Source organism: Primulina eburnea, chromosome 1 (assembly GCF_022965805.1).
Source record: "Primulina eburnea isolate SZY01 chromosome 1, ASM2296580v1, whole genome shotgun sequence".
NCBI classification, from domain to species: Eukaryota; Viridiplantae; Streptophyta; class Magnoliopsida; order Lamiales; family Gesneriaceae; genus Primulina; species Primulina eburnea.
Window position 1 is genome coordinate 19344525 of NC_133101.1, and position 14283 is coordinate 19358807.

General features: G+C 35.3%; 1 protein-coding gene and 1 pseudogene across 12 annotated transcripts; both read left to right on the forward strand.

The window, feature by feature from the left end:
• Nucleotides 1–2067: 2067 nt before the first annotated feature.
• Nucleotides 2068–4096, forward strand: LOC140828839 (ion channel CASTOR-like). Of its 12 annotated transcripts, XR_012117361.1 has the most exons (6): nt 2068–2652; nt 2996–3299; nt 3425–3590; nt 3666–3709; nt 3803–3862; nt 3943–4096. XR_012117361.1 is itself a non-coding variant. In XM_073191698.1 (4 exons), the coding sequence occupies exons 1-3, from the start codon at nt 2507–2509 to the stop codon at nt 3545–3547; spliced, it is 573 nt and encodes a 190-aa protein (XP_073047799.1). In that variant the 5' UTR covers nt 2068–2506; the 3' UTR covers nt 3548–3590; nt 3666–4096. The 12 variants fall into 12 exon arrangements, 5 of the variants coding, with proteins under 5 accessions (XP_073047799.1, XP_073047812.1, XP_073047842.1 ...); XR_012117360.1 differs by having other exon boundaries at nt 3425–3709; XR_012117359.1 differs by having other exon boundaries at nt 3803–4096.
• Nucleotides 4097–8018: 3922 nt separating this feature from the next.
• On the forward strand, nt 8019–9110 carry LOC140805370 (putative UDP-rhamnose:rhamnosyltransferase 1; annotated as a pseudogene).
• The last annotated feature ends 5173 nt before the right edge of the window (nt 9111–14283 follow it).

Consider the following 14283-nt stretch of genomic DNA (forward strand, 5'->3'; position numbering starts at 1 on the left):
AAATATTTATGATGAAAATAAAAATGTTTAAGTTTATGCATGTTAATGAACAGTATTTTAAGTAAAAGTATTTTCACTATTGCATGTGGTTGTATATGTATTACTTGTTATCATGGTTAAGGTTTGTTGAATCAATAGACTCACTAGGTGTGATCGATGCAGGTGAGCATGATTTTGATGTTATCGAGGGACTTGATGGTTGATCTTGCTGGACTGAAGGTGCACACAACTCGAGGATCAGTTCTAGTTTTTCGCATTTAAATTAAGTTTATGATTTAAGTTTACGTTAAATATTTTATGACTTTTATGATGCTTTTGAGAGGTTGAGATGTTAGAGTTAGTTTTATTTTGAAATATTGCTAAGTTTAGGTTAGGTAAACGATTGACGATTTTATGTTTTGAATTCTTTCCTTTGAATTTTCAAATATAGTTGGTGGTTTTATTTTTAAAATGGTGCAAAGTTGATTTAAGAATACATGTCTATATATATGTATATTCGGCGAGGTGTTAAAAAAAATACTTTTTAAGAAAGCGAGTAATGGACGTTTCAAAAACGCTTATATAAATATTGTTTTTTGGTTGAGTTCTCTTGCTCTCCTCTGTCTCCTTGCTTTCGGCTCCTTTCCTGCACCTTTTTTCTATGAGTCCTCCAAATCCACCTCTCAAAAAATGTGTATATGGGCTGCTATCGTTTATTTCAGTCCAAAAATCCACCACAAAAAAAAATTTGTCCAGATGTTGTTTCCATAATGTGTCGCGCTATGGCAGAGTAAAACACCCGTCCGAGCGTGAGGTCCTCGAATAATTTTCTAGGCATGTGTGTTGTGGCAAGCGAAATCACCCACCCCAGCGCACTGTCCTTGCAGCTCGCGCTCTTGCGCGCTCGGGCGGGTGTTTTGCTCGTACTTTTGTCAATAATTCTCTTCTTTTTAGCAAATCCACCAACAAATCAACGAAACATGTGAAGATCAAACAATATGCATAAATTATGACTAAAACGGAAAAATTCAGACTCGACACCCTAAACTTATGTGATAATACATTAAAATTAACATAATAAAATATGCAAAAACGACACCTATAAACAAACAATATGATCATCTGAAAATATTTAAAAAGATTATCATAAAATTTTAAAAATTAAATTATTTTAATGTTAATACAATTTTAATAATTTAAAATAAATAAATAATAAAAAATAGGTTGTTGCTTACCCTAAAAAAAAATTTGTGCTATGCGACGAGAACATGTGAAATTTATACAGCACATTTGTGTTGATGGCAGGAGCACCCGTGGAATTAACTCACGGGTGTTGGTAAAAAAGTAATGAATCCAGTCTTTTTGACCTAATCATTAATTTTATAAAATATATATGTTTTAAAAAATAACTAATAAAAATCCGGAATATCCGAAATGGATTTTTCGGAATTGTACTACTTTAGTAAATGTTTTGAAAGGGCAATATTTTTATTAAAAGATGTTTTTATGTTATTTAAAAAAAAAGCCCATGAATCACATGTACTATTTATTCATATGTATTTTCTTGATGTTTTAGTCCCATTTACTGCAAGCTACTTGATATATAGAGATGAAAATAGGACGAATTTGACCAAACTCAATACTCGTTACGCCTTGTGAACTCGACAAGTCCGAGACGTATTTGACCTGTGAACCCATCAAATTTTTTTTTTTTTAATATAAAATAAAAATGTTTAAAAATTAAATAATCATTTAAATAATTTTTCAACTTTATATTAATAACATTTAGTAACAAAAAATATTATCACAAATTAAAATATAGCAATTTTTATTCAATTAATAATAAAAATAAATGTCTAATTATATATTAAATATATCAAAATAGAAAAAAATTATTTTAATCTTGAAATTAAAAAATAAAATTATGAATAAGATATTTAATTTTTAATATAAAAAATATAATTATATTTTTAATAATATAATATATATATATATATAAATATTATATATATATATCTACTATACTAAAAGAGGGAATAAGTTTGTGATGGCCAGTTTCTTTCCGGTTCCTGGTCAAATAAAATACACGTGTCCTATGTTCCTGTCTCCAACGAAGCAAGAGTTTGTGTTGTCAAGGGCGCTTCGGTTTTCTCCTTCTCTTCGTTCTTCTTCCACTCCATCTGCCAGCAATCCTCTCTCTCAATCGTATTCTACTCGCATGGGCATTCGTTATAGCGACTTCGATTATTAAAGGGTGCAAACTTGTGCAATCAGGAAACCTCAGGTCGCTCATATTCCGCACGCCGCTTGCAACAAAAATCTCCAGATTTCAGATTCTACCCAAGAGCTACAAAGAAAGTGTTTTAATACCAATCCTCAATTAAAGCTTACCCACAGTGCGAAGATGACAACTAATTAGCGAGAAGTGGATGAGTACGAGGAAGAAGCGGACTTTTCGCTTTCATCAGATTCAGAAAGCCGGGAGGCGTTTGATTCCTTGAATTCGATAGATGACGTGCAAGGTGGGATGTTCGGCGGTTCTTTCACTCTGCTACATACGAGGCGCCCCAATGCTCATGGCGGGCTCCATCCCGGCCTAACACCTCCTCGCTCCAACCTGTATCCAATAAATTTCAGAAACTTTCGATTCATATCAAGGCGTCACCTTTGGAGGTGTGAATGAATTGTTTGATGATTTTTGTGGGTTTTGTCTGTTAGGTTGAAAGGCTGGATTTCTTTTTTGTGCTTGTTCCTTGGCTTTCTGATTTTTTTGAATGTATTTTGTGGTTTATAGGATTATGAGCTATTCTTGAGACATCAAGTGAGTGGAATTTTTAATTATTTGAAATTTGTAGTGATTTAGGGGGTGTTAAGGTTCTCAGCTTTATCTAACAAAAAAATGGTTTACCTCATAATATTTCTCATTTCTTTTTCAGCCCATGTTTTAACCATTTCTCTAGGATTGTGCTTGCAGTATCCATATTTGAACCTTCTGCTAAGCCTCTTGCTTTGTTAGTTGCTACTTTATTGTTGATATGTCTTGGAGGATTAGCGCTTTTGGAGTTACCGATGACCATTTAGCTGATTCCTTTTGGCTTTCTTGGACTTATGTAGCTGACTCAGGGAATCATGAAAATTCCAAAAGCATAGGTTCTCGTCTTGTTTTTGTTTCCATTAGTTTTGGTGGGATGCTTATATTTGTAATGATGCTTGGCATTGTTTCTGATGTTATTTCTGAGAAGTTTGACTCACTCAGGAAAGGAAAAGGAGAAGCCGTGGAGAAAAATCACACTCTCATCCTTGGGTGGAGTGATAAGTTGGTATGTATAACCACTCTCTGAAATGTTGTACAACAAATATTTTTATTTTATTTTTATAGACGTCCAATTTTTGTTATATCTTATTGCTAGAGTGCCATGAGTGACAAGCTCTATTGTATTGACAGGGACCATTGTTAAATCAACTTGCCATAGCCAACGAGAGTCTGGGCCTGAGCGAGACAAAGAAGAGATGGAGCTTGACATTGTTACTAATAATATGGAATTTCAGTTTAGAGGAACATTGGTGATATGCAGAAGTGGAAGTCCTCTTATATTAGCTGACTTGAAAAAGTATGCTATTTCTTGTTTTTCTTCCATAGCTTACTCATTTTTCGCTAATTTTTTGACTCATACTTAATTTCCAAGAATTTGCGAAGTAAGATGACAAAGGCTATTTGAAAGCTATGATGGTATGTATACATGCGTGTGTGTGTGGCTGTTTTGACTACTGATCATATAATGGTCGAGTTTATTTCTCAAGCTAACTGTAAGAGATTTCCTAGGTATCTGTTTCTAAAGCCCGTGCTATAATTGTCCTCGCCGAAGATGTAAATGCTGACCAGGTGAGCCCGATTGAGGATTGAACACATATCCACACTGCTTGTTTAACGTATGATATCTATTTGAAGTTTCTTACTTACAGATGCAGGGTGATGCTCGAGCTTCAAAGGTTCTCAATAATTTTTGTTATATATAAAATTCTCAATAAGTATACCTTAAACTTTGTAATATATTTGTCTCTATACATAAGTTAACATTAATTGTTTAGTTAAAATGATTTCATTTTAACATGTTTTCCCTCTCGATTTTCTCTCTCTTTAAAGGACTTTAAGTTTCACGGTTATATGACGTTAACCTCTTTTTATAATTCTTTTTAACTTAATACTTTTACATCGTTTATATAAATTTTTTAATTAATTATAAAGTTTTTTTTGTAACGTTTCCATCTCACTGCCTAACATTAACATTATGATTTAATTTTAATCTTATAATCATTCTCAGGAAATATAAACATTTTTTTCAGAATATATTTGAATATTTTGTATGTCATCTCATACGTTTTTAAAGTTTACAATTTACCTCAATTGCACAAAAATGATAAAAGTCTATTTTATTAAATGTAAATTCATATCACATATACCCAATGCAGTACATTAATTATCCTAATTCTCATATTACTTTCCATCTACCAATTTTTTACTAAAAAGGTGAAGAAGAGAAATTGGTAGCCTGTAAACTCACATATTCAAGTTGTTTTACTTTTATTTATATTTTTATAAAGTGAGTTATTTTATACATATTAATATAACATTTTGACTACTTTTATAATTGTTATAATTGTAATTGCTATTGTCCGCATCACCATAATAAATAAAATTTATTTCGACAATATGAAAGGTTAAATTATAATTAATTTATTTAAATAATTTTTATATTTTTCCAATCAAAATAATTTTTATTACACTTATGTTGTTTGTAAACGATGCCGTCAACATTTCCAGTTATTAAGAACAAGATTTAACAAAGTTGGTTGGTTCATAAACGTCGATAGAGTTAAACATAAAGAGCGTATGGTTATTATCATGCATTCAATATTAATAATTTACTCTAGAGCAAGTGATAACTTACTTATATTTTATTTAGCTGGTTAGATTTGAGCATATATTTCATATTAAATTTAAAAAAGTCTAATACCTTTCACTATTATCGCAGTACAAAGTTTGTCCGTGCTACCTCCACAAGCTTCTTTCACTTTCGTCATTATTACATCTTTGATTGCAATCCTAATTTAGAGTAACAACTATGTTACTACAAATATGAAAGAATGTAAACACCCCTGGCAGTTAAAATAAATATGACTTCATGTAAAAAATAATAATCAGATTACCTTATTCGATTAACTAAATAAGTTCTTATACAAATAGCTCAATCTTTTATTGTATAAAAATTTATATATTTCTACTATTTCTAGCTTTCTCTAAAGTTTGTAGTCTGATATCAATCTTTTTAAAATATCCAATTTTAAAAATGATAATATTCTCACTTTCTCACTTATTATACGACCGATATTTAAAAAAAAGGTACGAACAATGTATATGCGACCGAATCAAATTGTACATCAATTTAATAAAGAAACTATTACCTCATCTCTGTATTATCCAACATACTTAGCTATTTATTTCCTGCTTCTTACTCTTACTTAGATTCATTAATTTCTTTAAGCAGTCATTAACTTTAATATTCAATAGATTGAATAACATTTAATATTTTCAAATTTTGGAAAACCAACGTTATGTCGTCCATAGATCAACCGACCTAAGTATAGTTAAACATGGAAACTTTATACTTTTTATCATTCATTCGATTTTAATACTCTATTTGCAAATTTGTAATAATCCACTTATATTATTGTCATCTGATAAAGGTTTTAATTTAGGCATATATTCCATGTCAAATATAAACAACTTCATAGCTTCAACTTTTATCTCATATCAACATGTTTTTATGTTATTTATACCTCCACAAACATATTCAACTCTCTTAATACTTGGTTCTTTACGCAAAATTTCAAACCGAGATAATAATTGTGTTGCTACGACCATGAAAAAACGTAAAAACAACTATATTTAAAATAAATTTAGCTCCAAACATAAAATCATAAGCATACCATTCTACATAGTTAGCTAAATCAATTTTTACATAAATCAACAAATTTTTCGCATAATACCGTATATATATGTGTTTGCATAGTTGTGCAACTTTCCCAACTTCAAATCTTCAAAGTATACAAATTAAATAAATCTATACATTTCCATATGAGTAATATCATATTAAAATTATCAGCTTAAAAAACTACCTTAGGTACTTATATTATTACTAATTCTATATAAAATTTGTCAATTCTTTCAATTGTTCTAATTAATGTTTTTTATAACTTAAAAATACCAATTAATATCTTTAAACTATGGTCCATATTTATCTCTATACATAAGTAAACAAAAACTGCTCAACCAGATAACGTAGATTCTTATTGACATGTTTTCCCTCTCTAAAACACTTTATTTTCCTAAAATATATGATATCAATATCTTCTTTCCACTCTATTCATAACTAATTATTGTCGCATTTTTTTATATAAAAACTTTATATAGTTCTGTTATTTGTAGCTTCTTCCAAAGTTTGTAAGTTGTTATCCATCCTTTTCTTATTAACCACATGGGTATTGTCATTTTTAAAATTGGATAGGAACCTGAATTCTTTTCGTCACGAAAACATTCACATGTCTTCAAAATTGCTCTATTGTTTATAACAACATTCATTTCATTGACACGCGACATTAACAAATTATTACTAGCTTTTCTTGGACATCACAAGTGGCAAAAATACACCAAATGTTGTGATTACTAAGGTTTATAAATATAGATTACAATGTAATTGTAATTTACCACCCGTCAACAAATACAGATAACAAACCTGCTTTTATTGAAGTCGACAAAAACAACCACAACATTTATTATAAATTATCTATGATTCAACACATTTCATATAATATATGAAATTCAAAAATATACCTTCAAAATAAAAAATTTAAAAAATAAATAGATGCGATTAATTGTACTTAATCACACATAATTAAACGCCTTAATTACGCTTAATTCAATCAAACTACAGTTCTTCCGCTTTTCTCCAAAGTGGAGCGTTTTTGTCGAGCAAGCGGAGCTGAAGCGGGCTTTTTAGAACACTGATCAAAACCACCATGTACATTAAATGAATAATAAAACATTTATCTTATAATATCGAAAATGCTTAGTCGTAATACATATGTGTACACGAATTAAAAGTTTTAGATTATAATCGATCAAACCAATGTATAGGAAAACTGCTCTCCACTTCGTTACTCTGTCTATTTGCTTTTTATTTTCCTCACAGCACATCAATTGCCTCCCTATTAATTTCTTTTACTTATATATTATTGACCCGTGTTTTCTTCTTAATACAAGTTCCAAACAATTTATGTTTATATATTTTAATTTCTTTTATTTATTAGTCCATCGTTGTAGTCATTTATTTATGTCTTGCGAATTAAATTAACTCTCATGTTTAAGTATCTTAAAAACTCAAAATTAAAAAAATCATAAATACGTCGACTAAATTATCAGATAAAAAATTCTTATATCTATTGAAATCCTTTCTACATTAACAAGTTTTCAAATTTCTTTTATTACACTAAGGTTTTAAGTGCTCTTATCGATTGTTTAGTTGCTCATATTACAACTAATATTTAAGTTAAAATTTTCACATTCGTAGATCCATTAACGTCAACAATGTCATTAAGCATGAAACCCTTACAACCACTACCATGAATTAAATATGAATACTTTATTTTCAAATTTATAATTACTTATTTATGGAGTAGATACCTGATTAGATTTTAAGCTGAGCATATACTTTATGTCCAATTTGAGGCATGTTATTAAACTTCTCTCATTTGAACACCAACTCAATCATTTTCCTAACTATTTTCAATTTTATAAATTCCATGTACTTTCGTTTTTTTTAGGCACAATTCCACTTGAAATAAAATCATATGACTACGAATAAATAAGAAAATAAAAAATTATTACACTCATAATACTTATATCTTTTAAAATTAAATTATTAAATAAGACCTACACAAATATTAATACATAGTTTTTCTTAAAAAATATAGATGCTCACATGATAGACTTATATCTGGGTAAGACACCTCAAAAATTGAGGTGGTCATACCTAGTATACATACATACATACATACTTGCGGGCCGGTCTGGCTAAAGCAAGGACCTGTCCCCGACCCGCTTGAGACCCATTTTAACAGGTTTAAACCCACCCCGGCTAATTCGGGGTCGGGTCCATTGTCATCCCCAGCTGTATACACTCCAAACGGCCTAATTTTTTAAGCATTCGTGCAGTTGGAGAACCATGTCGGTTCCCCATATAATGATCATTTGAAAGTGATAAATCTCTAAGCTTACATTCTCAGTAAAACATAGCAAGCAACCAATACCATATGGTGATGTTTCCATGGTCAGCATTCGGTCATATGAAACCATACCTCGAGTTATCAAAAACGTTAGCCGCAAAAGGGATCTTGATTTCGTACATTTCCACCACAAAAAACCCACAAAGATTACCTCTGATTCCATCAAAGTTGCGGTCCAAAATAAATCTTGTGGAGATCCCATTGCCACAAGTTGAAGGCTTGCCCGAAAATTGTGAAGCAACCATTGTTCTGCGGTTAAACAAGATACAGTTCTTGAAAAAAGCATACGACAGATTAGCTCAACCATTTGAAAATCTCGCGCAGAAGATTGTTCCAGACGTGATACTTTTCGACTTTGCTCCATATTGGATACCAGAGATTGGTACAAAATTTGGCATCCCAACAGTGTTTTTCAGTGTATACACAGTTGCTGCAAGCCTGCAATGGCTTTTATAGAGCCATCGGAGGAGCTCAAGACTGGTAATAGACGTCCAAGTCCAGAACATTTCACCATGCCACCTGATTGGATCTCTTTCCCTACTCTTATAACTAGCAGACCAGATTACGCAACAAGGATGTGGACTAGCCTCAATTTCCCTGATGCATCAGGTGTGTCCAGTGGTATGACAAAAAGCATAGAAGAATGCAGCTTCGTTGCATTCAGAAGCTGTGATGAGTTCGAGGGAGAGTACTTGAGTCTTGTACGAGAACTCTATCAAAAGCCAGTTTTGCCAATAGGGGTACTTCCCCCGGTACCTGAAGAAAACAAGAAAGGGAATGAAGTTTAACTCAAACTGGTTCGATGCTTTCAAATGGTTGGACGGACAAAAGTGTTGGGAATTAAACCATCAAAGATCAAACTAAATTGAGAGAAAAAATCAATCTATTCAATTAATAGATTTTACAGAAGGAAAAAAAAACTCTCAAGCACTCTCAAGGCTCTCCTCTACTTGGGATTGGGATTCCTCAACTGGGAATGAGATACATTAAACAATGAGTTGAAGCCTCTATTTATAGAGAATATTCTACACATGTGGACGGTGGACAGTGGACGGTGGACGATGGACGGTGGCAGCCTTTGAAGAATTCTCCAATGGCTGCACCTACCCTTCTAGATGGTGGCTGGAGATTTCCATTTTGAGTTGAGTTCTTCAATTCTCCCCCTCCAGCCATATCTAAAACAAGCATTCCAGCTATGTCTCTGCATAGCTCTAACTTTTCTCGCGTTACCACTTTTGTCGACATATCTGCTGGATTCTCCTTCGTATGAATCTTAACTAGTCTCAACAGTTGTCGATCCATAACTTCACGTATCCAATGATATCGAATATCAATATGCTTTGTACGGGAATGATACATGGAGTTCTTGCTTAAGTCGAGAGCACTTTGACTGTCACAATGTACCTTGTACTCTTTCTGCTTGATTCCAAGTTCTTGAAGATATCGCTTTAGCCACAACATTTCTTTCCCAGCTTCAGCGATAGCAATATACTCTGCTTCTGTTGTGGATAAAGCAACACACTTCTGCAGTCGTGACTGCCATGAGACAGCTCCCCCCGCGAAAGTGTAGATATATCCTGAAGTAGATTTGCTACTATCAATATCTCCGGCCATATCTGCATCTGTATAGCCCTCCAATATTGGATCAGCTTCCCCGTAACAAAGACATAATTTAGTAGTACCCTTTAGATACCTGAGAATCCACTTTACTGTCTCCCAATGCTGCTTCCCAGGATTGGAGAGAAAACGACTCACCTTTCCCACTGCATGAGCAATATCTGGCCTTGTGCATACCATTGCATACATCAAACTTCCAACAGCTGAAGAATATGGTATTGATGAGATTTCCCCGATCTCTTTCTTGGATAAAGGACATGCACTCTTGCTCATCTTGAAATGATTGGCAAGTGGAATGCTGACTGGTTTGGCGTTGTTCATGTTGAACCTCTCGAGCCCACGTTCAATGTAATTCTCCTGAGATAACCATAACCGTTGGTTGTTTCTGTCTCGAACAATCTGCATTCCCAAAATCTGTTGAGCTGGTCCTAAGTCCTTCATTTCAAAAGACTTAGAGAGTTCATTCTTCAACTGACTAATCTTCGTTGCATCCTTTCCCACGATCATAATATCGTCTACATAAAGTAGAAGAGCAACGAAACTTCCGTCTGAAAATTTCTGAATGTAAACACACTCATCTGCAGCAGTTTTCTTATAGCCTTGACTTGCCATGCATGAGTCAAACTTCTTGTACCACTGCCTTGGTGCCTGCTTTAGACCGTACAAGCTTTTCTTAAGTTTGCAAACGAGGTTATCACCTGAAACCTCAAAACCTTCTGGCTGCTCCATATAGATTTCTTCTTTTAAATCTCCGTGAAGAAAAGCTGTCTTCACGTCCATCTGTTCAAGCTCCAAGTTCATACTTGCTACCAAGCCAAGTATAACTCGGATTGACGTCATCTTGACTACTGGTGAAAATATCTCATCAAAGTCAATTCCTTTCTTCTGTTGGAATCCTTTGACTACCAATCGTGCTTTGTATTTCACCACTTATCCGCTGCCGTCTTTCTTCATCTTGAACACCCATTTGTTTCTTAGTGCCTTCTTCCCTTTTGGAAGTTCTACGATCTCATAAGTGTGATTCTTCTGCAGAGATTCCATCTCATCTTGCATTGCTGACAACCATGTTTCTTTGTCCTTATGAGATAGTGCTTCTTGGAAACTCTCTGGTTCTCCATCTTCAGTAAGCAGAAGGTACTCGGATTCCGTATATCTTCTAGATGGAATCCGTCCTCGTTCAGACCCACGAACTTCTGGAATAGTCTCAGAAGATTCACCATCATCTGGGCCTTGTGATGGTCCTGGAACATCTGGTGGAGTGGGTTGTGGCTCCCCCTGCTCAACACCCCCTTCTTCCTCAGCTTCTGCTTCTGGCATGTATTTTGTCACTATATCGAACGGGTTTAGTGCTGCATCTGAATTTAGAGCACCAACATTTGACTTCTGAGACATTGTAGGTTTTTCAATATCTTCTATTGTCTGGCTTTCATGGAACACAATGTCCCTGCTTCTGATCACCTTTTTCTCCTTTGGATCCCATAGTCTGTATCCAAATTCTTCATCTCCATAGCCAATGAAAATGCATGGAGTGGTCCTTGCATCAAGGTTTTGTCTGAGCTCCTTGGATACATGTGCGTACGCCAAACATCCAAATACTCTTAAGTGTGAGTATGATGGATCCTTTCCAGACCACAGTTTCTCTGGAACTTCAAAATTCAGTGGTACTGATGGTGATCTATTGATCAGGTAACAGGCGGTTCTGACTGCTTCTCCACAGAATGACTTTGGCAGTTTAGCCATACTGAGCATACTCCGAACACGTTCCATGATTGTCCGGTTCATTCTTTCGGCTACACCGTTGTGTTGAGGGGTGCGAGGGACCGTCTTCTCATGTCGAATGCCGTATGTTTTGCAATACGCATCGAACACCTTGGAAGTGTATTCGCCTCCATTATCTGACCGGAGACACTTCAATTTCTTCCCAGTCTCACGTTCTACCATGACATGAAACATTTTGAAGTATTCGAATACCTGGTCCTTCGTTTTCAGGAAATAGACCCACACCTTTCGAGAAGCATCATCAATGAACGTCAGAAAATATTTATTTCCGCCTAATGATTCATCCTCCAGGGGACCGCAAACGTCAGAGTGTACCAGACTGAGCAACTCTGATCTTCTCGTTGAATAGGAACTGAATGAGACTCTGTGCTGCTTACCAAATAGACAATGATTGCAAGGATCTGGCGCAGCATCTTTGTCAACGATGATAAGCTCTTTCTTTATTAGGGTAGACAACCCTTTCTCACTCATATGGCCGAGTCTCTGGTGCCACAAATTTTGAGAACCCTCCTTCTCAGCTACGTTGAGGGTGTCTGTACATATCTTCATGTGAGTCTTGTACAGTGTGCCACAAATGTGTCCTCGAGCGACTATCAAAGCACCCTTTGACATTTTCCATGTGCCATTGCTGAAATGATTATCATAGCCCTGGTTGTCAAGGGCTATTCCAGAAAGAAGATTGAGCCGAAGATCTGGCACATGTCGGACATCCTTCAAAGTGATTGTACTTCCAACACTTGTCTTTATTTGGATATCTCCAATTCCTACAATCCCAGAGGAACTGGAATTTCCCATCTTCACTGCTCCAAAGTCACCAGCTTTGTATGTCATGAAGTATTCCTTGTGTGAAGTCACGTGGTAGGAAGCTGCAGTATCTACCACCCATTCTGTGTCTTCTTTTGAAACGTGAAGGCATGTCTCATTATGGGTCGAACAGAACGCTACATCTCCAGGAATGATGACTAGCGTGTCTCCACCCTTGTTCTTCGATTGAGAACTGCTCTGGCCTTGCTCCTCTAGCCATTTGTAGCAATTCTTCTTCATATGACCCTCTATTCCACAGTGATGACATTTATACGAAGGTTTTCTTCCATCGGTGGATCTGCCTCTGCTCTTGCTTCTGCCTCTCCATTTGCCTTTACCCCTTTGTTGTTTCTCTTGTTGTCTTCCTCGGGGCTCTGTGACAAGGGCATGAGTCTGGTCTGTGCCCATATCCTTTCTCCTGGCCTCCTCGTTGAACAGGGCATCCTTAACCATGGACATGGTAAGTTTGCCATCTGGAGCCGAGTTGCTGAGAGAAACTACAAGTGTTTCCCAGCTATCAGGAAGTGAACTGAGAAGTAGGAGTGCCTGCATCTCATCTCCAAGCGGCATCTCTACAGACGATAATTGATTTACCAGACTCTGGTACTCACTGGTATGCTCGGCAACAGAAGTTCCACTTTTGAACTTCATATTGACTAACCGCCTCATCAACAGGGCTTTATTCCGAGCGGTCTTGGCCTGGTACATGTCCTCCAGCTTCTTCCAGAGAGCATATGCGTCTGTCTCCTGTGCAACATAGTGGAAGACACTATGATCAATCCATTGTCGGATTTGACCAATAGATTTCCGGTTTAATTTCCTCCACTCTAACGCTTTGGTTGGATCAGGATTTTCACCTTTCAATTCTACGGGATCGAACAAATCTTTACAGCTGAGGAGATCTTCCATCCGAGGTTTCCACAGCGTGTAGTTGGTTGCCATGAGCATAATCATAGCTCCAGAATATGATGTTGACTCTTCTGTGGTCATCTTCAATATTTATTTATCAAAATAAGAGCTGAATCTCGTAAAACGGGGTACACCGTTGTGTCCGGAACGACCGAAAATGGTGGAATAGGCACTTTGGGGTCAGAAATTCTATTGCTGAAAATTTTGGGATCACTATATAACTTTCTAATAGTTCAGGGGTCTCTAAGTAATTACCAAAAGTTCAGGGGCCATTCTATACTTTAGGAAAGATAAAGGACCATTTTGAAACTAACAGAAAATATAAGGACCAAAATGCAATTTTCAGAAATTTGAATAGTATTGATGACGTGGCACTGACTGGGCGCTTACGTGGCAATAACTGGACCGATGATGTGGCGATTACGTGGCGCTGACTGGACTGCTTACGTGGCGATGACATGGCACGCACTATTCATCATCTTCCTCGTGAAGAATTTTCGAAAAATCACAGAAAATTCGTTTTATGTCCGATTTTCGATCTGAAAATACCGGTAGACTCGTGGGAACGAGAGCTACGTCGTGGTATAATCAAAACAAAATTTCAAACACTTTCACGAAATCGTATTTTTCACGGAGAGCTTTCCTTCCATGGCTAATATCTCTAACCAGGCTTTGACACCACTTGTTGGGAATTAAACTATCAAAGATCAAACTAAATTGAGAGAAAAAATCAATCTATTCAATTAATAGATTTTACAGAAGTAAAAAAAAACTCTCAAGCACTCTCAAGGCTCTCCTCTACTTGGGATTGGGATTCCTCAACTGGGAATGAGATACATTAAACAATGAGTT

What these genes read in the sequence shown, in the direction of transcription:
- LOC140828839 (XM_073191684.1), top strand. Translation starts at nt 2,507, where the DNA reads ATGTTCGGCGGTTCTTTCACTCTGCTACATACGAGGCGCCCCAATGCT. An exon ending in TCAAGGCGTCACCTTTGGAG is followed by an intron (nt 2,653 to 2,995) that starts GTGTGAATGAAT and finishes TTGCTTTGTTAG; the next exon opens with TTGCTACTTTATTGTTGATA. An exon ending in TTGGGTGGAGTGATAAGTTG is followed by an intron (nt 3,300 to 3,424) that starts GTATGTATAACC and finishes TTGTATTGACAG; the next exon opens with GGACCATTGTTAAATCAACT.